This window comes from Lissotriton vulgaris, chromosome 1_2, assembly GCF_964263255.1.
Source record: "Lissotriton vulgaris chromosome 1_2, aLisVul1.2, whole genome shotgun sequence".
Classification (NCBI taxonomy): domain Eukaryota; kingdom Metazoa; phylum Chordata; class Amphibia; order Caudata; family Salamandridae; genus Lissotriton; species Lissotriton vulgaris.
Genome location: NC_141686.1, coordinates 285,540,404 through 285,565,543, shown reverse-complemented (window position 1 = coordinate 285,565,543; position 25,140 = coordinate 285,540,404). Strand labels below are relative to the sequence as shown.

The 25,140-nt window shown below is 48.8% G+C and overlaps 1 protein-coding gene across 1 annotated transcript; it reads right to left on the bottom strand.

Moving 5' to 3' along the window:
- Positions 1-151: 151 nt before the first annotated feature.
- LOC147736508 (solute carrier family 35 member E4-like) lies at positions 152-22,706 on the bottom strand. Its single transcript, XM_086953248.1, has 3 exons — positions 20,899-22,706; positions 663-2,684; positions 152-526 (listed from the first exon to the last, which is right to left on the bottom strand). The coding sequence occupies exons 1-2, from the start codon at positions 21,461-21,463 to the stop codon at positions 2,266-2,268; spliced, it is 984 nt and encodes a 327-aa protein (XP_086809374.1). The 5' UTR covers positions 21,464-22,706; the 3' UTR covers positions 152-526; positions 663-2,265.
- Between the last annotated feature and the right edge of the window lie 2,434 nt (positions 22,707-25,140).

The window sequence follows — 25,140 nt, the reverse complement described above, 5'->3', positions numbered from 1 at the left end:
CAAAATCCTGTTCAGACCACAGTTCTGATATAACCCGAATCCCAACCCAGTCCCACTTTTATGCCAACCCGAGTCTCATCTAAAGCCAGCCATTACCATCCTAATACCATTTCATTTTAAACAGGATTTAAATGTGACTCTTACTCTAAATTCACTTTTGTTTATTATCACTTCCATTTAATGATCGCTTCGATTCAAACCTCACTCCAGTTTCAATTCTACAGTTCTAAACGCGATTCTACCTCAATCCCACTCAACTCCCACCACAATTCACACCTGAATCCCAATCAGGCTGTTGTGACCGTCCCTCTCCTTTTCATTATACATCATAATTTACAATCATCCATTAAACCTTCATTTTTTTCAACATTCATAGGTTCTCCAGTTCCCACCTCACTCCTAACTCAAACCTCACCCCAATAAGAACCCAATTACTTTCCGCATTCCACTTAAACCCGCTCCCACTTAAACTCCAATCCTACTGAACTGAATTTGAAGTCCAAACCATGCTTTGGTCTTGAGTCCACTAATATTTAACCCCTTCGCTGCTCATAACGAGCTCAGCTCATCATGCAGTACACTGGTCGTTTGCTCATGACGAGCTGACCTCGTCATGAAACAATGCAATCCTGCATTCTTCAGCACACAGCGGGAAAATGCACAGCATGCATGAGGTTAAAGACTGACACCCCACTTTGAACCCGACCCTCAGGCATTCTTTCGCCCGTTCCAAATGGCCTCATCTTGTATACCTCCTCTGTTCACACGGCATTCCCACCCAAGCTGTTCTCCCTTTCACATTCCCCTCCGGCTTGTATCCAACTCTCCTTCCAATGAGTAATGTTTCTTTCTCGATGGTCCCATATTGTCTCAGTGATCTTTGTATCTACAAAAAATGACTTGATGGATGGGGTGATCTTGTTACTCCACAAAAAAGGACCGACACACAAATTATCAAGACGCGAATAGCGGTAGGAAGCCCACTTTCAGCTGCTTTTATTGCACACCCACAACAGACTGAAGCCTTGGGGCCTCCACCATTAGTCCTGGTAGTCCAGTAGATCAAACTTCCCTGATCCCTTGTGCTATTGATTTCAAGAACAGATTTGTGCTTTGAGCGATTTCCCAAACCCATGTGGCAAAGGTATCTCCATTTATCGTCCGCGCATCTCACCATTTATTTTCCATTGACTAGAGGATTCCCTCCAAACTTACTGCTGCTACCTACCACTGCAATTCATGAATCCACGAGAATTTCTTTCAACATCATATTTGTTTCCCTTTCCCTTACCCCTTCTATTAGGGGATCTCTTGACTTGCTCAGTGTTATTCACGCTATTTCTCATTCCATTAGGAATTATTTTACCCTGCCAGTGTCACTACCTCAATTTCTCATCCAATGATGGATTCTTCTCAGCCTATCTGTGTCGGTGTCTCCATTTCTCATTCCAGGAGGATTTCCTCTTACCCCACGTCACCATCTGCCTTTCCCCTTCCACACTTGATGGCTAACCGCCTCACATGATCCTGCCTTTCTTTCTCATTACACCAGGCATTGCCTCATTCACTCCACCAGTTTCATGTTTTTAGTTTCTGGTTCCATGAGTGATTTCTTGCAGTCCACCGCTTTTACTGCTTCTATGTCTTCTCCGATGTCACTGAATCTTGTTCTAAGAGTGAATCTCTCCACACCGGCAGCTTATCGGTTCATTGATTATTGCTTCCTTTCAGTGACTATTACTGTTTCTGTGCCCGCTTCCATGAGCGATTTGTTTTCTTTACTGGCGTCACTGATCCTCCTTCTAAAAGGGATTTCTGCCCTGACTGGTGTCGCAGACGGATTTCTTCCATTCCATCGCATTTCTATCTCTAGTTCCATGAGAATTTCTTGTGTCCTATCCCAGGGTCACTTATCCCTGATCTGTGAGGGATTCTGGTCCCCACTGGTGTTACTGTTTCCTGTTCAGTCTTGGATTATTTACATTCTGTAACCATCTTCCCTTATTTCTCTGTTTTATTAGGGGTTGTTCTAATCCCAGCATTGAGACAGTCTCAATTTCTCAGTCCAAAAGTGAATTGTCTCATTCGATCAGCATCACTCTCTCTGGTTTCATGAGAGATAGCTCTGATTCCCCCAGGAATCCTTGACCACATCAGTGACACCGGTTGTGTTTCTCGTTTCTCGTTTCACAAAGGAATCTCTTGATAAATCAAGTTGCGGTTCCATTTCTCATTTCATGGAGAATGTGTTGATCCTGGTCTTTGTCACCGGTTCCGCCTCTCCTTCCATGAAGCCACGAGTGAAGCCACAGAGGCAGAGTTTTGGTAGAGGAGGACACCGGACAGTGTCAGGGTTGTGCCCGCCACACCCAGCAGGCTGACCGGACCCCCGAAGAGGGCCTGGGAGGCCACCACGTTCCCCAGAACCACCAGGTTTCCCAGCAGGTGGAGAGTGACGGCCGAGGTCTGCTTGACCACAAAGAAGCTGGAGAGATTGTAGAGGACAGAGCTGGCACAGCTGAGCAGCAGAGAGATCCAGAGGCGGGGGCTGCCCCGGGTCAGGAGCTCCCACAGGGCCCCACTCTCGAACAGCAGGGTACCACAGGACAGCAGGAAGAAGCTGGGCAGCGACATCACGTAGAGGAGCAGGATGGTATCAATGTTCTCCTCCTGCAGCAGAATTCCTGCAAAGAGAATATGAGACTGGTTAGAGGACAGGACTCTAAACACCCTGAGGCGAGCTCATTTCGGGCATTCACCCTCTTCTCGCATCCATCCATCGCCCAATGGGTCTGGCTGCATAATGGCTCCTCAGCACAAGGCCCAAGAATGCACAGCTCCAGGTCATGCAAGATAAAGAGGGCTCATGAGTCTCTGGCTGTGTTCTTCCTGATCTCTCTCATGGTTCTCCGTTAACATTCCAAGTCTCCTGTCCCTCATGGTTCTCTATTAAAACTCCAAGTACCCTGTTCCTCATGGTTCTCTATTTACCCTCCAAGTCTCCTGCCCCACACAGTTCTCCATTTATACTCCAAGGGGCTTATTTACAAGTCCCTTGCGCCGCCGGTGAGTCACTTTATGTGACGCACCGGTAGTGCACTTTTCTGCTCCATATTTACAAGCACAGGAAAAGCCGCCATACGTGGCTTTTCCTGTCCTTGTAAATATGGCCCCTTTCCACGCAGCACTTTGCATGAAAGGGGTGTTCTATGGGTGTTGTTGTGGGTGTTCCCACGCAACACCCATGGAACCTGACATAAGGGAGGCGTAGGGAGGTACAACAAGGAGAAATGTTTTCCTCTTTCTATGCGTGCTGCATTCTGCACCATGCATAGAACAAGCAAATTACCTCTTATGATTGTTTATGTTCCGGAAAGTGTCCCTTCCTGCATATAAACAATCATTAAAAGAAATTACGTTTTACAAGTTCTATGTGTGCTCATGCAGCACACATAGGGCCCGATTCACAGAATGAATTTAAGACTCAATCCTAAACTTACTACTATTTTGGTATTCACAGAATGCACTTACTACTTTTGGCATTCACAGAATGAACTTACTACTTTTGGTATTAACAGAAGTTAGGATTTTGTCTTAAGTTTGTCTTAAGACAAACTTAAGACAGACTTAAGACAAACTTAAGACAAAATCCTAACTTCTGTGAATACCAAAAGTAGTAAGTTCATTCTGTGAATGCCAAAAGTAGTAAGTGCATTCTGTGAATACCAAAATAGTAGTAAGTTTAGGATTGAGTCTTAAGTTCATTCTGTGAATCGGGCCCATAGACGTTGAAAAAACATTGCTGACTGTTTATGTGCAGGAAGGGACACCTTCCTGCACATAACAATCATCCCTGTGACGCAGGCATCCTTGCACCATGGTGCAAAGGTGCCTTCGTCAGTGCATGGCAGCTAATTGTGAGCCAGCGCTGAGGAGAGAAAAGGGTTCTGTCATAGCCTTGTAGATATGACGCATCCCTGTGCTTTGTTATGTTATGTTATGTTAATAACACTTCTATAGCGCACGGCTGCCCCAGCCAAGGGGCGTCCCGGCGCTTCAGGAAGAGTACCCAGACACAACACAGCAAAGCAGGATGGAAGTGTTTCTTGTAAATGAGGACCCAAGTCTCCTGTCCTTCGTGGTTCTCTATTAAAACTGCAAGTCCCCTCTCCTACACATGCCTCCATTGACACTAATTGAGCCAAAGCCCTCTCAGGAAGGTCACCTTTGACCGTACCTGTTAATCCAAAGCGTATATGCTTTTTTTTGTTCTTTCTTAGGTGCTATAAGAGAGCCTGCTCCAACATCTGGTAATCAATGAAAGATACACAACAGCCCTCTTCAGTACTGAAGACAGTCGACCCATGCGCACTAGGTACATTGAACGCCTTTCACCGTTTCTTACTCTTACAAAAACATATGATTTATATATAAATAAATTCACTTTTTGAAATGAAAGAATGGTTGGTAGAAGTCATTGCACATCTTTGTCAATACAAGCAACTGATGAATAATCACATCACACCACAAATGAATGAATAATAACTTGAACTGCACAAAATGTTTATGTTAGATTTACTTTCATTATACTCACAAATGCGCTTCCTGGTGTCCCAAAGTACCCTATACGGGGAGTTACACAAAGAACGGGGCTGAGCACCCATGTTCACAGACACAGGGCTGTGGAACTGCGCCAGAAGTGGCGTGATAACACCGGCCCAAAAATATGAAGGTGACTTCTCCAGGACTGTCCAAGAGCTCATAGAGAAAAACATGGTGCAAGCCACATCAGATGTGTGACAGTGGTACAAACATGATGGGGCCTGGAGCAGCAGTGTGATAGGAGAGGACAGACCCTGGAAGATGTCTTCTCCTGGACTGTCCAAGAGCTCAGAGGTACAAACATGATGGGGCCTGGAGCAGCAGTGTGATAGGAGAGGACAGACCCTGGAAGGTGTCTTCTCCTGGACTGTCCAAGAGCTCAAAGGTACAAACATGATGGGGCCTGAAGCAGCAGTGTGATAGGAGAGGACAGATTATTATTATATTATTATATCATTATTATTATTATTTATTATTTATTATATCATTTATAAAGCGCGCTGTTACCGAGCGGTGTCCTGGCGCTGAAGTGATAACTCCCCTAAGTGTCAGACCTCTGCCTACTGCCTGAAAAGCCAAGTTTTGATATTTTTCCGAAAGGCCATCAGGACCGCACTTTGTTTCAAAGCTAGGGGTAGGGCATTCCAAGCAGTGGCCGCCCCTCTGACGAAGCTTCTGCCCCCCCATCGTGCCTTCCTGATCCGGGTTGTCTTAATCAACCCTTTGTTGGCTGACCTCAGCTGTCTGCCTGGCGTGTACCATTGGAAGTACTGCTGGAGAAAAGATGGACCAATTCCATGCACCGCCTTGTACACTATACACAGTGATTTAAACAGTATCCGTTTGCGCACAGGGAGCCAGTGCAGTTTCCTGAGTTCCCGGGCTACTGGTGCAAACTTGGGCAGGCCGGCGATGAGACGCACAGCAGCATTTTGCAGCACCTGCAGTTTATTGAGCAACCCATGTTGGGCCTCAAGGAGAAGACTGTTGCAGTAGTCGAGGCTGAAGAGCACAAGTGCCGTCACCACCGTTTTTTTGCAACTGTCCGGCAAGAAAGGGAGTATCTTCCTAATAATTTTCAGGGTCCAGTAAATGGAGGAAGTCACTGCATTAACTTGAGGTTTAAAGGAAAGTTGATTGTCAATAAGAACACCTAAGTTCTTTACCTTGGTTACCGGAGTGGGCGAAGTGCCCATGTTGTCCGGCCACCATTTGGGGCTCCAGAAGTTGACATCAGACCCAAAAAGTAAGACCTCGGTTTTGGAGGAGTTCAATTTAAGGCAATTACTTGCCATCCAAGTGCTGACTGCGGTCATACAGTCCTGAAACCTGGCAGCTATGCCTTCTTCTCTCCCCGGGAGCAGTGATACGACGATCTGAGTCTCATCTGCGTAAGATGTTATTTCAAACCCATAAGCCCAGATCACCAGGGGGAGAGATGAAACATAAATATTGAATAGGGTGGGGCTAAGGGAGGAACCCTGAGGGACCCCCCTGGGAGTTTGAAAGGTCTAGACTCAAAATCTCCCAGGGCCACCACCTGAACCCTATTCATAAGGAAGGCTTTCAGGATGCTCAGGGCCCTCCCCTGAATCCCGCAGCCCTCTAAACGATCCGCCAGAATACTATGGTGGACCGTGTCGAAGGCCGCGGACAGGTCGAGGAGGACCAGAGCTGCACGTCCCCTTGCATCCAACGCCTTCCTGATCTCTTCAGTAGATTTAATCAGGGCGGTCTCAGTGCTATGACCTTCCCTAAACCCATGTTGGGCTATGTCCAGACCCTGAGAAGATCTAAGAAATGTACAGAGCTGAAAATTCATAACCTTCCCAATAAGTTTGGCTGGCAACGTAAGCAGGGCTATGGGCCGGTAGCTGTTAGGGTCGGAAATATCGAGTGTGGGTTTCTTGAGCAGCGGGACAATCGATGCCCGTTTCCAGCATGTTGGAAAATCCTCGATATCGAACATCTGGTTAAAGAAATTAGCAAGGGTGCATGCTATAGGTGTAGCCGCCAATTTTGCCAATGACGCTGGACAAGGATCTTGAGGCGAACCCGATTTTGTCGCGTACAGCAGTTTTGTAATCTCTTACGAGCTCACAGGACCGAACACAGATAGTATCGCCTCCTGTGGCTTGGCTATGGGATTCCTATACGATCCTTCAAGTAGAGTCTGCCCAACTTGAGGCTCGAGTGCGGTAAAGATAAGTTCCACCTTCTTTAAGAAAAACTTGGCGAGGGTCTTGCAAAGTTCCAAGCTCGGAGGAATGATCACTGGCTTGGGGGTGGCAAGACTAGCGATTGTGTCGAAGAGTTCCCTAGGTGAATTTCTGGCTCCCTCAATACGGTCAGTGAAATATGAGTATTTGGCCTTCCTTATCAAATCTTTATAAATCCTTTGACTGGATTTAAGTTTGATTTTGTCCGCCTGATGGTAGTTTGTGCACCAGGCTCGCTCGAGTTTTTTGCAAACAAGCTTGTGTTCTCGCAGCTCGTTAGTGAGCCAAGCAGCAGATGGTGTCGTACAAGTGGGGCGGCATATTTTTGGCGGGGCTAATGTGCTGCATTCTCGATCAATCCAATCGGTATACATATCTGCTGCTTTGTTCACCTCAGCTGGCAGAGTAATCATAGAGGATGTCAGCAGATCCTCCAGTGCAGTACCCTCAACCTTTTTCCAGGTTCTGTACATCCTGGCTGTCTTCCTATCCTGCCTTGCCTTATGCAACGGGGAACTAGAGATATTAAATAGCACGGCCGAATAGTCAGATCAGGTCACGGATTCAGTATTGACAAACTGCAAATCCGGGTTGTTCGTAAAGATCCCATCCAGTGGCGGTACATGGAATTGGTCCATCTTTTCTCCAGAGTGTGCCCTGCTATGTGCGTGGGCCCCTTAACCACCTGATTGAGTCCCACCCCTTGCATCACTTCAGCCAGGGCTAGAGTGTCAAGGTCTAAACTACTTTCTAAATGGAAATTAAAATCTCCCAGTGCTGTGAAGGATTTAGTACATAGGGCTTCCTCCAAAATACCACCCACAGTTTCAAGAAACTGGGACCTAGTCCCGGGTGGTCTGTACAGGAGGCAGCCCTGGAAGGACTGATGATTGGACAATGAGAGCTTGAACCCCAGTGCCTCGCATTTCTGTGAGGCCACTGACTGAAAGGACCCTAGGATGGAGGCGTGTAAATAACAGAAAGCCCACCTCCTCTTTTACCGGGTCTATCCAGAACAAAGCTCAGGTATCCAGGAGGACTGGCCTTCACTAAATACGGCCCAGCTGCCGCATCCGTCCAGGTCTCAGTAATAAATGCAATTTTTACCTCTTTATCCTAGATCAACTCAGCGCACTCAACGCTGTGCTTTACAAGGGATCTGGCATTAATCAGGAGACAATTTATATTGTTCGTCGCCCCCTCCCCTCTGGAGTTGTGGGTCCTGATAGGCGCCCTGGCTGGTCTACAAAGGATGGCAGGGAGGCTAGTCAAACACACCGGGCACCCATGAGAGCCTGTCTGCATATCCTTATCTGGCCTCAAACAGATACAGCTCTCTTTCCTCCCCCACCCCCCGCATTGAGGCCCAGCAAAGACTCACGGCTATAGGCCCAACTAGGCTGGGAGTCTGAGCAAAGTTGATCAATGGTCCCGGCACTTAGCGTGGGACTAGCGCGGATGGGCGCAGACGGGCTTGCCTTTGGCGCGCTGCTGCGCCCGCGCGCTGCGCGGACGAAGCCCCATGAAAATTTAAAAGGGCGGGAGGTGGGCAGCCACTAGTCCGCAAGCCTGAGCGTCCCCCCAAGATGGCGAATCCCCGTGGCAACTATTTCGTCAGCGCCTAGTTGGCTGCACGTGTGCCCGGGGTATCAGGAGGTGGAAAGAAGCAGGTAGGAAGTCGCCTAAGATCTGGCAAGAATAGTAGTGGTGCCCAAAGTAAAAAATATACAAATAAACAATATTTTAAAATCGGACTCGCGGCCTAATCCCCCGGCTTTCCGCCTCAGAGTAGAATCACAACTCTAGAAGATGCTGTCTCCTGGACTGTCCAAGAGCTCAGAGGTACAAACATGATAGGGCCTGGAGCAGCAGTGTGATAGGAGAGGACAGTCACTGGAAGATGCTGTGTCCTGGACTGTCCAAGAGCTCAGAGGTACAAACATGATGGGGCCTGGAGCAGCAGTGTGATAGGAGAGGACAGACACTGGAAGATGATGTCTCCTGGACTGTCCAAGAGCTCAGAGGTACAAACATGATGGGGCCTGGAGCAGCAGTGTGATAGGAGAGGACAGGCACTGGAAGATGATGTCTCCTGGACTGTCCAAGAGCTCAGAGGTACAAACATATTGCAAGCTAGAGCAGCTGGGTGATAGTGAAAGACAGACACTGGAAGAGGTCTCTTGAACCATCCAGGAGCTCAAAAGGACAAACGTGGTGCGGCCTAGAGCAGCTGTGAGACAGTGGAGGATAGACACTGCAGGAGGTCTCCTGAACCATCCAAGAGCTCAGAAGGACAAGTATGAAGAAACAGTTTGAGAAGGGAAAAGTGTGTAGCATCCTTGCGGGACAGGTGGACAAGGCAGCAGTAGCTTCCTGGTAGCTGCACCCAGACATCAAGCTATAGTATATCTATGTGTATTCACGTGCATATGTAATCAGAGTGCCATACATTGGGCATGATCCTCTGAAGTTCACAAGTGTTTACTTTAGCTCTTGTTTGAATGATGTACAAATGAAGTGCATTTACACACTTATTGACTACACCAGCAGTTAATCTGGCAGGCTTGTCACACAGATCCAAGCACAAGGCTCTCCGGATTTACTCAGCACCAGCTTATAGACAGGTCTTTGGTGGTGGTGGTTTCACGACTGCTTCCTGGAACTGCAAGTCTTTCGGAATATGGTTTGCGAATCAAGGTTTGCTGTTCTTTTCTAACTGATCACCTTTGGCAGTGCAAGCTTTTCAAATCGTCAATGTCTGTTTTATATATGCATGGTCCAACATTTGACCAGCAATGTGACCAAATTGAACTCTGCCCTCACTGGCAATCGATGTTCAGCTTTAGAGGTTCCTTTTCTGAATTTTGCGACCACTGGGTAGATCTATTAAGGCTTGAAGAGTACATGGCTGATGCTTAAAGTGAAATGTTAGGAGACAGGGACCCCAGGCCACACAGAGTGGCAGACACATACTGTGAATACCAGATTGCTATGAGCTTCTGCTGTGCCTAACTCCGCAATGAGAAAAAAAGAACAAATGATGGACAGAATGCTGAACAATGTCAAACATTCACCTGTACAGAGATCAGGGTCTAAAGCTATTGTTTTTTTTGCTCACCATGTCATTCCAGTATGGATCCAGCAATTTGCAAACCAGTCTTGGTCCTGCTCCAATAGGAACAGTCCTGCCAGAACTGCCAGGCCAGATCCTCCCTGGACTGGAAACAAGCATCCTAGGACCGGTCTCAGGCTTTCAGCCCTCATCAGCCAGGATAGCTTGACTCCAGTGGCATGGAGAGCACGGGACCCACGTCTGGGCATACCCATCCCACTCAGGGCACCAAATGCAAAAAGAACAAATGATGGATGGAATGCTGAACAATGTGAAACACTCACCCCATTACAGAAATCTAGGCCTAAATCTAGCGCAATAAGTGCATGATACAGAGGCCTAGCCCCCGAGTCTTGATGCCTCAATCTTCTTCTCTTTTTGGTCTGGGACGGACAGTTGTCAAGGCACCTCGGGGAGTGCATTCGGATGTCTGGCACAGTCGGACACATGGCACAGAATGGGACTGGGTGTGTCCTCTACTTTGGCACAGATTGGTGCAACTGCTACCGGGTGTGGAAGATGCCCCTAGCTTGGGTCTGTTAAAAGCATGTGTCCCAGACGCTATCTGCTGTACGTGTCAGAGAAGGTGTCATTGCACTATGTTATGGGAAGGGGCAGTCTGAACACTAGGGTGGGCTTGGTTTCACACCTTGAGTGGTGTCTTGTGGAGTCGAAAGGTGCAAGACTCTTGAGAGGTGACCAGCCCAAGCACAAGCATCAGTGGGCAACACTTCTAGAGAGAGAGGCTTCCACAGGTTCTGCTGTGACCGGCTGAGGGGAGACTGAGGGCCCGATTCACAGAACTAACTTAAGACAAAATCCTAAACTTACTACTTTTGGTATTCACAGAAGTTAGGATTTTGTCTTAAGACAGACGTAAGACAGACTTAAGTTAGGATTCTGTCTTAAGTCTGTCTTAAGACAAAATCCTAACTTCTGTGCATATCAAAAGTAGTACATTTAGGATTTTGTCTTAAGTTAGTTCTGTGAATCAGCCCCTGAGAGTCAAGGTACCTACGAGTGAGAAGTCACCCGCTTCCAACATTGTCCATCTTCCCTCTCTCTGCAGCAGGACCTGGTGAACTGACCTGCTTTAAGAAGACAACATATTTTGAAGATTTCACTAAAGTGACTACCACTGCTGCACTCCACCTTTGCCCAAATTTCTTTAGCTCAGACTGAAAAGAAAGTTGAGCTACATTACTTAGAATTATAGTCTATGGTAATTGTTTTATGGAATCTTGCCTAGCAGCCAGACATAGGGCCCGATGTAGGTAAACGCGATTTTCCGATTTCAAAATACCGAGGCGGGCCGAATCGGTATTGTGAAATCGGAAAACGATATGTAGGGAAAAAAAACCGAATGAATACCGAATCGGTCGGCATCGGTAATGAGATTCGGTACGTTCCGATTCTGCTCGGTCCGAATCGGAAAGTACCGAATCGGCCAACAACGAATCGGAAATCACCGAATCGGCTACCACCGAATCGGATATTCCCGAATTGGCGAATACCGAATCGGTAAAAGCCGAATCGGTAAAATCCGATTCGGCAATCATAGACCCATGGCGAAAAAGCCCATAGGAATGCATTGAATGAACCGATTCGGCCTTTACCGAATCGGATAATACCGAATCGGATTTTACCGATTCGGATATTACCGAATCGGTAAAAGCCGAATCGGCAATAGGCGATTCAGCCAATGAGGTGGCTCCCCCTCCCCCACCCAAACAGGGAGTGGCAACCCTGGCAGGTGCAGCTAATTAAGAAGTTTCTGGAAGTTTCTGGAAAGCCTGCCTGAGCCCAACACACACAGTTAGCAGCAGTGGGAGAAGGAGGTTGCAAACTGAACAGGAGAAAATGGCAGATCAGTCAGGAAGCCAGAAGTCCTCCCAGAAGAGGAAGCCCAAGTTCACCACCACCGAACTTCAGGTGCTGGTTGAGGAGGTGGTGAGGGTGCACCGCCAGCTGTTTGGCAAGCTGTCCCTCAGCGTGCCAGACAGCACCAAGAGGAGAATCTGGGCCGACATCGCCCAGAAGGTGAACGCTGCGGGTGTCACCCCCAGGTCCATAGAGGAACTGAAAAAAAGGTTTTACGACATCCGCAGCCTCACGAAGAGGAAGCTGGCTGACATTCAAAGGCAGGCTGGACTCACTGGAGGAGGCAACAACCCGGCGCCACCCCTCACCGAGCTGGAGGAAATTGTCTCCAGCACCATCGAGAGGGAGAGTATCGTAGGAATCGGGACCCTGGACAGCTCTGCGAGAGCCACAGCTACAGGTAAGAAGCATGCGCATCATGACACACCCTACCAGACACCTCCCCATTAGACACAATGCATAGGCAAACACCAGCACTGTACTGTCACCAACATACAAGAGACAAGCATCATGGTACATGTAGTCAGCAGAAGTTAGCCAAATATGTCAGTGCAGAATCACAAGACAGGAAACAGTGTGACACGGTGTAAGGAGATGCAAGGACATGTGGAATGCCATAATTGTACTGACTGTAATACATCGGCACTCAGTTTACAAATGCTTCTTTGTACCTAGGGGCCCCATCAGGCGGAACAACTGCGACAGCAGAGGGAGCAGCAACATCCAACACTGCAGTCGCAGGGCCGAGCACCAGCCAGGCTGGCCAGGAGGAGGAGGAGGAGGAGGAGGAGGATGAGGAAGGAGACACCCCAGGGCTAGGAATGGAGGGAGTCCTGGTCATTGACTTCCAAGCAGTGCACTCACCAGTACTGCCCAGCACACCCCCCTTGCAATTCTCACCACAAAACTCCCCTACAAGGCAGACCATTCCGCCTACACCAGCTCCTGCCACAACCGTGGCCTTGCCACCTGTCCAACCTGTCCTGGGAGCAGGGGCTCCGGGACCGGCCAGCACCACACCCCCACCAGTGGCACCCCAGCCCACTCAGCAGGCCGGAAGCAGCAGTGCCCGACGCCGTGCCACCACCACCACTGCTGCACCAGCACGGGAGGGCAGTGTGTTCCTGGGCCTGGAGGGACAGATGGTTAAAATCCAGCGCCAACAGGCCAGATCCACCATGGCCTGCCAACGCCAGCTCCTGCAGCACAACATGCAGATGGGGGAGTTGGTGAAGGGTTTCCAGGCTGTTGTGGACAGCAACAAGGAGGTGGCAGCAGGGTTAGGCAGGCTGACCACTGCCATCACCCACTCATCTGCCAGACAGGAGGAGCATGAGGTTGCACGCAGGAGGGATGCCCGGGTGCTGAACCGGGCCATGGCCCGCCTTGCAGCGGCGACCGCACAACTGTGCCATCGCAGCTCCAATCAAGAATCTGTGCTCAGTCAGCATACGGCTGAGCTCACTAGGGGGATGGCCAGGATCACCACGGCCATGGAGGCCATGATAATATCAAACACCGCCTCCAATCCTGCCCTGGACCTGGGTGATGCTGGAGACAGCAGCAGCCGCAGCAGCCCGGCCAGCGCTGCATCTGAACCACGGAGGAGCACCAGGCGATCCGCTGATGCTGCTGGGCATTCGGAGGGGGCCGAGGGACACCCCAGTGGGTCTGGCAAGCGGGCCAAAAAATAGCCTGGCAAGGGGGGATGAGCAAACCAGTACCCTGGACTTTATTTGATTTTACATACTCCATTTTTTGATGCACATCAGTGCTGTAACTGTGGTGCATCACTATTAAAATTTGATTTTTTGCAAGCAACATTTAGCTGTCTTTGCATCTGTACTCAGTCAGAAATAGTTCTCAGTGATCTCCTCACGTCTGTATCTGCCATCACTTGGCGTACACACCCCAGCTGGCTGTGTCAGTGGCACAGCTTCGTCGTCGTCATAGTCCTCGTAGTCAGACAACTCCACCTCAGTGCCCTTCTTGACCGCAAGGTTGTGTAACATTGCACATACAGCTATGATCTTGCAGCAGGTGATGGGGGTATACTGCCTTGCACCTCCACTCTTGTGCAGGCATCTGAATCTACTTTTCAAGATGCCAAAGGTCCGTTCGACAACATTCCTTGTGCGTATGTGGGCCCGGTTATACCTCCTTTGGCTGGGTGTGGAGGGGTTGAGGTAGGGGGTGAGTATGAATGAGCGGAGGGCATATGCACTGTCGCCTGGAAGAGAAAGGGGTCACATTAGACACATGCATACATGTATTCCACCTACCTACTATGTGTTATGGGGGTCTGATGATGTGTCTCACCTAGGAGGTATCCTTCTCCAAATTCGCCAGCCATCAGCCGTGCATATATGCCGCTCTGTTGGAATATATAGGAGTCATGGGTACTCCCTGGAAATTTTGCTACCAGGTCTGTGATGGTGCACTTGGCATTGCAGATCACCTGCACGTTGATGGTGTGTGTAGATTTCCGATTGCGGTATATGTATTCGGTGTCCGCTGGTGGGCAAATCGGAATGTGTGTGCCATCTATGCAACCGATGATTTGGGGAAATTGTGCCATCTGGTAGAAGTCAGCTTTAGTTTGTAGCAGTTCTGTGTGGGTTGCAGGGAAAGAGATGTATTGGTCCATCCTGTCTATCATGGCGTCAAGGAATATGTGGAAGAACCTTGACAGGCTGCTCTGGCTCACCCCTCCTGCTGCTGCTACTCCACTTTGATAGCTGCCAGACGCAAGCAGGTGTAGGCTGCATAGCACCTGGACGTGCGCTGGGATGGCGTGTGCCCTTGGGGTGTGGTGGTCCAAGAATGGCTTAAGGTCCCTGATGAGCTCGAGTATGGTGTCAGAGTCCAGCCTGTATCTCTGTAGGATCTCAGCCTCAGTGAGCATGAACAGGGTTACCCTCTGTCTGTAGACCTGTTCATTTCTTAGCCATTCCCTCTGTCCTTCCTGCTGTAGCCGTAGCCGCCTCGCAATGACATAGAAAGCTGCCATCCTGCAAGTTGCAATGCATTTTGGGACTGTTTATATGGGTTGGAGTTGGTTACCACCTGATTGCAATCCATGGTAAATACCGAGTGAATTCTACCGATTTTGAGCCGATTTCGGTGTTTCTGTGCCTCCCTACATCTCCCCAACTGTCGGAATCGGGGAATTTCCCGATCGGAGAATCATACGAATCGGCATGTTTTCCGATTCGGATCATGTCCGAATCGGTATTTGTACCGAATCGGTAATTGGACCGAATCGGTGATTTTCCGATTCGGTGTCTCTAACGAATCGGTAATTGGACCGATTCGGTGATTTCCCGATTCGGTGTCACTAACGAATCGGTAATTGGACCGATTCGGTGATTTTCCGATTCGGTGTCTCTAACGAATCGGTAATTGGACCGAATCGGTGATTTCCCGATTCGGTGTCACTAACGAATCGGTAATTGGACCGATTCGGTCTTTGCATCCGATTCGGTGTTTTTCCGATTCGTTACATATCCGATTTTCGGTATGTACGTATCGGATTCTTTCCCATTCGGTACTCATTCCGATTCGGTTTTCTATCCGATTCTTTCTGTTTTTGGTTCCCTACATCTCGATGGCTGTTTACCGATCGGTAAGGGCCAAAAATCGGTATTTTCGGCCGTTACCGATCGGTAACGCCCTACCTACATCGGGCCCATAGTCTCTGCTGAACACCGTGAGGTTCCTAGAGGTCGTCTAAAGGTCAAAAGATCCCCAGTGCACCTGGTTGAAGGAAGGAGGGTGTTTGAGAGCTTGACCACCACTGGGTGGAAGCACGTTTTCCACTTCACCTTTTGTCAGACTCTAGGCACGCTCGGGCCCAACGGTCTGCCGAGAGGAGCGGACCAACTTGGGATAATATTAGCCATTGGGCTTTTCTGTTCAAAGTCTCGACAGATGACAATGATTTGGAATTTGCATTCTCTCTACCCCTATTAATATTATTTGGGGGTTTATATAGCGCAACAGCGCCTCAATGAGTGGCCCGGCGCTTACAATACAATCTAACCCATCAAATAAAAGGAACTAAGAGGCTAGTCTTGAACCAAGAGCTCAGGGGAGGCCCCACGAGGTGTGAGTCCCATCAAGGCTTGGGACCTGAAATCTTGTATGCACTGGAAGTGGCACTGCTGACATCATCCAGCCCTGAGATGGGCAGTGCCATGATCTCTGTTTCTATGGGTACATATTAGTTCTGCCCATGCAGTTGTTGATGGCTCTCATCAGGACCTTTCCTTGGCAGAACCTGGCGCTATCTTTGGTGTACACGTAGTGTCATCACGTGGAGGGGTTGGATGGATGAGGATTGTGAATGTATGCAAGAATGGTACAGAGAGGGTTCTGACTGCAGAAATAAACCCAGGAGCTGGGCTTTGTCTGTGTTCTATCTCCAAAGAGAGAGCCCAAGTTAAGGGTTTCCAATGGACGATTTTGAGAGCTGAAACCATGCCATCTTTTCAGGACAGACTCCTAGGATACAGGATACACTGAAAAACATTTCATCTAAAAGAAACATGCCACAAACGCCTGGTTCACAAACTGCGATTGGAGTACATTTAGTGGTACTTCAGTACAACTGCTAGTAAAATACTAAAAAATGCAATTTACAAACCCATGTGCTGCCACCAGTGCCTCCACATCCCTTCTATACATACATATGTTTACAATTACTACTTTTACTACTTATGGGCCGATTATAATGTCGTTAGGAAGGACTCAGTATTGTCGAATCTGATTCGGAACCCTTGTTTTCTACTGAATCGTACAGTTTTCCCTGACCGATTTTGATGCCCAGAATCCGTTCGAGCACACCGAATCGGTTCTGAAAGGCATCCGGACAGCTCGAGTCCATCAGAGCTGATTCGTACAGCTCTATGGACCCAGATTCCGGACGAGTGATCACGGTGACCGATTCTGACAGCCGTTCCGATTTAGGTTGCCTAAGTTAAACCGGCTTTCAGAATCGGTCTTTGGGGGCCCGTTGCAGTCCCCCCATCACCCAGAGGTGTCCATATGTGGACCGTGGGGGTACCCAAGGGACCCCTCTTCCCAACCATGCAAAATGTGGCAGGCACTATGGGGTTCCCGCAACAGGGTGCAAAGTTGTCCCCACCCACTTCTTCCCTCAATGGGAGCCTCTGTTAGCGTATGGAACACAGGCTCCCCCAAGTCAATGCAAGTCCGACCCAACTATGCTGTTGGGCATCGTAATCGGTCATCCAGACTCACAGGATCCGACTATTTCAGAACCGATTTGGTTGGAGCAGTTTCAAAACTACATCGTAATCGGCCCCTTAGTACTAATTGTGGGTGGGAGGATAAGTAATACCTACTCCTAAATGGGTTAGTGGCCATATGTTTTGTTTGAGAGCAATACTTTTTCTTTCCCCTCTCCTTGCTGCTCGCCGGCGTGTGGTGCTGCTTCCAGTTCACTTAATCTCCCCATGCCTCCCTCCCCCCCTTCACAGCTTTTTTGGTTAATGTCACGCACACAAAACTTAGGTAGCTCGTCTTTCATTATTTACTAGATTGCCTTTTCAAATTTGGTATTTACAGAGATCAAACACAGCTTTTTATAACTTGCTTCATGACTTTAACTGACTGTGCCACTGGGGACCTTTTGTTTTGTCTTTTAGGCTTCATTAGTTTTCCCTACAGTTAGCTACAGGCAGTTTTTTTAACTTGGTTTAGAAATGCCTGATCTCTGTTCAATCATTTAAATAAAATTCACTGTTTTATGGCCATTTCAACACGAACAGTTAATGAAAACTTAAAAGGGTACGCAAACATGATCCAACTTTTTTAAAAAGGCTGTTCCTGTGGTTAGTAATGTCAGAGGGGTTCCCATCAGGGTGAGAGAGCAAATGTTGGAGGAATTGGAGAAGTTAAAATCTGGTGGCATCATTGAAGAAATGGAGGCCACAGAATAGTTGGCTCTGGTAGTCATGGCACATAAGGCCTGTGAGGAAGGCAGGCTGAGCATAGATTTGAGGGAACTCAATAGGTGTGTAATAGTGGACCACTATCTGTTGCCAAACATCTCAGAAATGCTTGCTTTGCTGGGTGGCGCCAAATATTTGTCATCAATTGATCTAATGTCCGCCTATCATCAGGTGAGATTACATCCTGAGTTGCAGAATTTCACAGCTTTATTACCCCTTATGGTACTTTTAAATTGTTGAGAATACCATTTGGGCTCATTCTGGCAGCTTTGGTCTTACAGAAGATGATGGAGAGTATGTTTAATGGTATGAATGGAGTGAGAATTTATCGGGATGACACCTTAGTTTTCAGTGAAAGTATAGAGGAGCATAATGGGTGTGTGTGAAAAGGGACTGGAGAATCTGAGGGACTATGGTCATACGTTAAGGCCGAAGAAATGTAAATTCTACTTGACAGAGATTGACTATTTGGGGCCTAAAATTACTGCTTCTGGCATTGATCCCAGGAATGAGCTAGTTCATGCTGTTGTCAAGAGTTTTATTGCAAATGTATTCCTAAGTTTGCAGATAAAACATATAATATGCGGCAATTATTAAAAAAAGAGACAAGTTTCATTTGGAATGAGGAGTATGGAAAGGAATTTGCGGTGTTGAAACATCATGAATCTCATGCAGCTTCTTTGAAAAGTTTTGAACCTGGCCAAGACACCATCATTATGGCTGAGGCAAGTTCCACAGGGTTGAGTACTTTTCTCTCGCAAAGGCCGAGAGGTGAAGAGAAAATGATCTTGTTTATCTCAAGATGTCTTAGGGGAGCTGAACTCAACTATTACGTGGTGGAAATGGAAGCGTTAGACATTTTCTGGGCAATTAGTAAGTTAAGGAAGTTTGTGTTGGTAGGTGAGTTTCTGGTTAAAACAGATCACACGCCTCTTAAGGAGATTCTAGTGAGGAAAGGTTGGGTTAAATTCTCCTCTAGGATAAGAAAATGGGTGATAGCTTAGCAGGAATTATATTTCCATGTGGAGTATGTACTGTGTGCTAGCAATCATTTTGCTGATAGGATAACTATGTGGTGTGACTCATCAGGGATGGAGTGATCAAAGAGGATGAGTGGTCTGAGGAGTTGCCCAATGATGACACCTAACAGGTAGTGATGAAGGGTTTGACACTTGGTTGGGGTAAGAATGCCATAACTGAGGAACCAGTGAAAATAGGATCTGAACTTGCGGTACTTGATCGGTTGCTGTTTTGTGGTACCAGGCTTGTTTCACCCAGCATTCTGAGAGAACACGCGGTAGAATTTGCTCAGGATGGACATCCTGAGATTTACAAGACTAAAGAAATTCTGAGGCAGCCGTACTGGTGGCCAGGTATGGATATTTATATTGAGCGTATGGCTAGAGAGTGAGTGGAGTGCAGCAGGAGGCTGGGAGGAGGTGGCCATTGACATATTGGGTTCCATCAAAGCATTGAGTGTTGATAAATATGTCATTGTACTACTAGATTTGTATTCTAGGTGGCCAGAGATAGGAGTGACAAATTCCAGTGAGACTAGGGATGTTATAGTATTCTTGGAAAAGATTTTTGAGGGGGGGGCTTACCATCAACCATCTTGTCTGATAATGGTGTTCAATTAGTCTCTAAGGAGATGGAGATTTATCTGAGTGAGAGAGGCGTCACACATAGAAGGACGGCTCTTTCACTCAGTGGCCAGTGGAATGGTTGAAAGGTTCAACCATGTCCTAAAGGAAACCATTCAGAAAGCATTGGCCAATTAGAAGTGTTGGAAGACTGACATTTCTAATGGGGGTCACCAACTTTAGGTTTTCCCCTCACACTATGACAGGGAAGATCCCATTTGCACTGTTTAGGAAAAAGGAAGGCTTGTGCCCTTTTTGTCCCTTTAGGAATTGGACAAGACCCAAAGTTTGGAATGTGAGAGGGATGATGCAAAAATGAAAGAAGTGGAGATGAAGGAAACATTGTGGACTGGTTTGATTTACGCAAGACTGTCAAGAGACTGGAAGATTTGGTGAGGATAAAGTCTCCTCGCAAAGGGTTTTCCTCACATGGTTATACATTTTTACAGCCTCTGAGAGTGTTCAAAGTTTTTAGGAATGAAGTAAAGACAGAGGACCATAGGATATGGAACTTTAATCATATGGCACAACTGATGCATGGTGTGATAAAGTATGAAGAAATTGGTACAGCCAATAACAAGGCTTGTTGTGAGCGTAGGTAAAATGAGAAGAAGTGTTAGATATACCGTTGAACCCGAGTACGTAGATGATTATGTGTTGTACTGTTTAGACCCAGGCACCTAACTGTATAGATGTACATAGTTCATGTTTGTACATTGCTATGGGGAGAGAGATGTGTGGCATTCTTAACATAGTATGTAGAACCTTTGCTGCTGCGTGTTCTTTATTCTATCTAGAAGTTCCCTGCATGGAATGTAAAGATTCAGATGGTAAAAGGGGTAGAGGTGGAGAGGAGCTGAAGAGAGGAGGCTGGGGTGAAAGAAGCTGCTTAAATAAACCTTTGCCCCTTTGAAGATACAGTGTATGTGTATCTTTACAGGAGATGTCAGCCCTGGAGGAAGAGAGCTACACTTCTTGGTGGAAAGTTACTGATAGCAGCTTTGCACCTGTAAATTCTGCCTTAGATGTCTCCACTCCCTGGCTTCAGGGGGGGGAGCCACAGGCAGCACTTAGGTGTAAATGTACACTCTTAAATGGTGAGTATCAAAAGAGTGTGCTCTTACACCTAGGTGCAGTAGTAGATTTATATGTGCACATTTATCTCTATGAATAAGGCCCAAATTTTATCCAGAAAATCTAGTATGGATCTAAGCTGGTCCCCACTTGGTCTGAGAGTTATAGAAGGCAAACATTCAGAGCGCACGTGAGTGAGGTTGTGGTAGTGTCTGGTCTGGACATTCACGCGTGCAGTACCAGGGCGTGCAGTGACAAACATATGGGGTTACGACGTGGCTGAAGAGACAGAACAGCAGAACACACAGCATCAAAGCAGCAGAAACACTGGGCCTCGCCCACACAAGGGGGCACATGCAGAGAGCCCAGTTTTCAGATGGTGGCACACTCACCCTGCTGGATGGACTTGACTCCCCTCAGGACCATGGTGATGCAGATGTACAGGCAACCAGTGGGGTCAAAGTGCACCTCTCCCAGGACGCTGAGGGAGGCGCCCAGGCAGACGGGCAGCATGGCAGCGTACTCCACCGCCCCGTACCCTGGGCCCCGCAAGAGGGCATGGGACAGCCCCATGGTGACCAGCGGGCTGGCAGCGTACAGCATCTGGGCAAAGGCCAGCTCCGCGTGTCGCAGAGCCAGGTTGCCACAGGCCACGCTGGCACAGAAGGTCAGGCTGAGCAGAAGGACGCGGGGGGCAGCGGACCCTGGCAGGCGGGCCGGGGGCTCCCCAGGGCGTGAGCAGGTCAGCCCCAGCCGCAGGAGGGCTGCGTTGAAGAAGGCCGAGGTCAGCATGTGAAGGGCGGACAAGAAGAGGGGGTACGGGTAGGCGCATCCAAGGAACACCCACTTGTTGAGGCAGGAGATGCCCACCCCGCTGAGTACCAGTGAGGTGGCAGAGCAGAGCACCGGGAGCAGCGGCCTGCGGTGGGCAGGGGGTGTGGGTGACAGGGTGTCCATGGGCCCCCTCTTGGCATCGTGCTCCTTCCGATGCTGCCAGTGATACTTAGAGCAAAGAGCGTCTGGCACTCAATCAATCAATATTCGTAAAGTGTGGCAGATCACCCGTGAGGGTCTCAAGGCGCTGGAGTACTAGAGGGCACCAATGGGGTGCTACCTCCCGCTAAGGGTTTGAGTCTGCCCCATCTCTCCAAGGCTCAGTTAAGCTCCCTTGCGTCTTATCTTAATGATGCCAGGGGGCAATGCCCAGCATGCCACAGTTCTGCAAGCAGGCAGAAACTTTAACGGCAGTGCCCGTCTTTGAGTTGTTAAAGACGAAAAGAGACGGGGGTAATACTCTTTGATGTGCAGGGAAAGATTTGCATGCGGTCGGGTCACCTCTGGAGTGGGGCAGTGGTCACAGCTTTGTGTTGGGCAGTATAGGCAGAGGGCTCCACCTGTGCCCCAAGTGACCCGAGGGCGGCCTCAACTCAGTGGAACCCGAGTTGAAACTTGGCAAGAGCTTTTTCTGAGAGCCATGGTAGCTGGTGCCCCTGGGCAGAGGATGGCAGGTGCCAGTGATGGTGGGTGCCCCTGCGCAGAGGATAGCAGGTGCCAGTGATGGTGGGTGCCCCTGGGCAGAGGATGGCAGGTGCCCCTGGGCAGGGGTGGCAGGTGCCAGTGATGGTGGGTGCCGCTGGGGCAGCGGTCAGAGATGGCACTTGCCTCTGGGCATAGGGTTCTAGTGGGGGTTCAGGAAGTAAATGCTCCTAGCGGGGTATGTGATTGGAGTTCTCCTGGGCGTCCTTCTGTGGTAAGTGAGGGCAGGTGCCCCTGACAGGATGTCTTGATGTGGGCAGGTGCTAGAAGTTGCCCATGGGATGTATGCAGCTGAGGTAGGTGATGGAGGCAGTACCAGGCAGGGCAGCCTGAGGGCGCTCTGTCCTAGAGAGGGGTCTCTGTGTTGTCGTGTCTCCAGGGCAGTCTCTGTCCTCTGTCCTGACCCTCCACCCCTCTCGGCCTCTCTGTGTGCCACTCGCTGTCTCTGCCTCCCCTCAGCTCACAGGGATGGGCCCCGGCGCTGCCCTTCTGACTGTCGCAGCCGTGTGACCGTGTGGCCGCAGTCCGGGGACCGTCTGGGCCTCGGGGGGTCCAGGGTTCGGCTCGGTCCTCGGCGCCCCCTCCCCTCCGCCGGTCTCTCTCCGGGCAGCCGTCTCTCGCGCTCGGCCCGTCTCTTTCACCCCAGCCCTCCCCATCGCCCTCTGTTGTGCCCGCTGGCTGATGACGTCACGCCGGCTGCAGCGAACCAATGAGACGAGAGGGACCAGGGAGGCAGGAAGGGATGATGGAGTGAAGAGGGAGCCAGAGAGAAGAGAATGGCAGAGAGGGAGAGAGGAGAAAGAGAGTTAAGACTAGAGGGCTCGAGTTGGAGGGGGAGCGAGATGGGACAAGTGACATAACTAGAAAGGAAGAGAAAAAGAAAACTACTGAGCGAGGAGAGACAGAACGAGAGAGAGAAACAGAAACAGAGAGGATAATCCCAGAGCAGGAGGCAGTGAAAAAGAGGGCCAGACTGAAAAGGACATAAGGTAAAGAGAAAAGGAAGAGAGAGGGAGAGAAAGGAAAAGAGAAAAATACAGAGAAAAGACACAGTGAGACCAACGAATATTAGGCAGAAAGAAAGAGCAACAGAGAGGTAGTCGGAGAGAGAGCGAGGGCTAGGGTGAGAAGGAGTAGAGAGCGAAAGGGGAGAGGCCTGAGTGTAGGGAAGTCAGAAAACACACCGGAAGGTTGTAGTTTGTAGACGGAGTTTATTCAGATGCTCTCGCCTTCAATTCTTAGCCAGTAATGCAGACATCAGATCACAGCCATAACTGCCCACATTCTATATGTTCAAACAATAACACAGTGTCCCCACAACACGAGCTTGTCACGAGCAGCCAGACACACCTGAACGCTCGTGACAGCTCATGTGAGCATGTGTACGTTCCCAAAACACCTTCCCATCCTCGTCGCCAGTGTAGGGAAGTCAGAAAACACACCGGAAGGTTGTAGTTTGTAGACGGAGTTTATTCAGATGCTCTCGCCTTCAATTCTTAGCCAGTAATGCACACATCAGATCACAGCCATAACTGCCCACATTCTATATGTTCAAACAATAACACAGTGTCCCCACAACACGAGCTTGTCACGAGCAGCCAGACACACCTGAACGCTCGTGACAGCTCATGTGAGCATGTGTACGTTCCCAACACTGAGGGTGAACCTCCAGGCCCCTGGGAGGGTGACCGCCTCGCTTGGAGGCAAATTCAGGACAGTGACTGTAAAAATTCAGGACAAAAATTCAGGAAAAAGAGTCAAAATTCAGGACATGAAGCACGTTTTATGAAGAGGATGCGCAATTATAAGATAGATGGTTGACACAAATAGAAATCAAAATAGCAGTAGCAGCTGCTGTGAAAAAAAAGTGGGGTGAAGCGCAAGGGAGAAAAATAATAATAATTAAAAAAACCTCCTGGTCGGCGCCTCAGTCCTCTTCGGGTCCTCTCGAATCCCGGCAGGGCCGGACTGGCCGTAGTGGGCACCGGACATTTCCCCAATGGGCCGCTAGGGTGGAGGCTGGTTTTTGGTTCCTGGGTGGCCGTTTTTGTAACAGCGCCGTTTTTGCAGCATAGCTGGAATATCACCGTATGACCTTTTCAAGGCGGTCGTTACACCGCAGTATGGTTACATCGCGGTCATTACAACGCAAGTTGTCACAACGACTTGCGCCGGATGGAGCTACACACTAAGGAATAGAATGATTTACTATTCCAACACCTTACCTACTGTTACGTAGGCTGGAGTTGGAATAGTAAATCATGCTATGCCTAAGTCCAGCGCCCTCCAGCACAATTCGTTGGAACGACTTGCGTTGTAATAACTGCGATGTAACGTACCACGGTCTAACGACCGCGTTGTAAAGTCACATATTCGCAATATCGGTATCTGTAACAAAATCGGCCGAAACAGGCCCTGGCAAATAGCTCGGCTGCACCCTCAACGCCCAGGGGGGGCGGCCGAGCACTTTGCCAGAGCCAGTTTTGGTTCCCAGTCCGGCCCTGACTCCCGGCAGGCTCCCAGACTCCCTACACCAATCCAGACACTGCTCATGCTGGTAATACCTAGCATGAGAACAGTGCCAGGATTGGTTTGAGCGACCTGGTTTGACACTCAGTTAGGGCCTGGGGGTCTGTGCCTGTTTCCATCTGGCTATGCAACACAGCTCGGGTGGAGACATCTAAATGCACATGTCAGTTTGGCCGTCCTAAGACAGACGGACAAACTGACATGCACATTAGCAGTAGTGCCACTACTACTCCTCCCTATTGCTGTCAACGAGGATGGCTCAGTCTCGCCGGCAGACTTGGATCAGCAAGGAAAAATAAAATCATAATAACCTGTTTTATTATCATTTTCATTTTCTTTTTTTTTCCTGCTGAGAGCAGTGGGGCGACACTTCTCTGCCTTAATGGAGGAGCTGCAGGCAGCTGTAAAATAGGTTTATGTTCTTTGGATTGTTTCATGTACATCAAACACTCTTAAGTACTGGCCTTAATTAAGGTTTAGAAAACTAGCCAGCATTTGAACACTAAATAGAATTTCACAAGCAACATCGGAGGCCGCTCGTAATTCTACCACCGAACCACATTTTCCTT

Excerpts from the sequence above, each read along its gene's own strand:
- LOC147736508 (XM_086953248.1), bottom strand. The coding sequence starts at position 21,463 with ATGGACACCCTGTCACCCACACCCCCTGCCCACCGCAGGCCGCTGCTC. Across the intron at positions 2,685-20,898 it reads AGTCAAGTCCATCCAGCAGG|GAATTCTGCTGCAGGAGGAG; the intron begins GTGAGTGTGCCA and ends TTCTCTTTGCAG.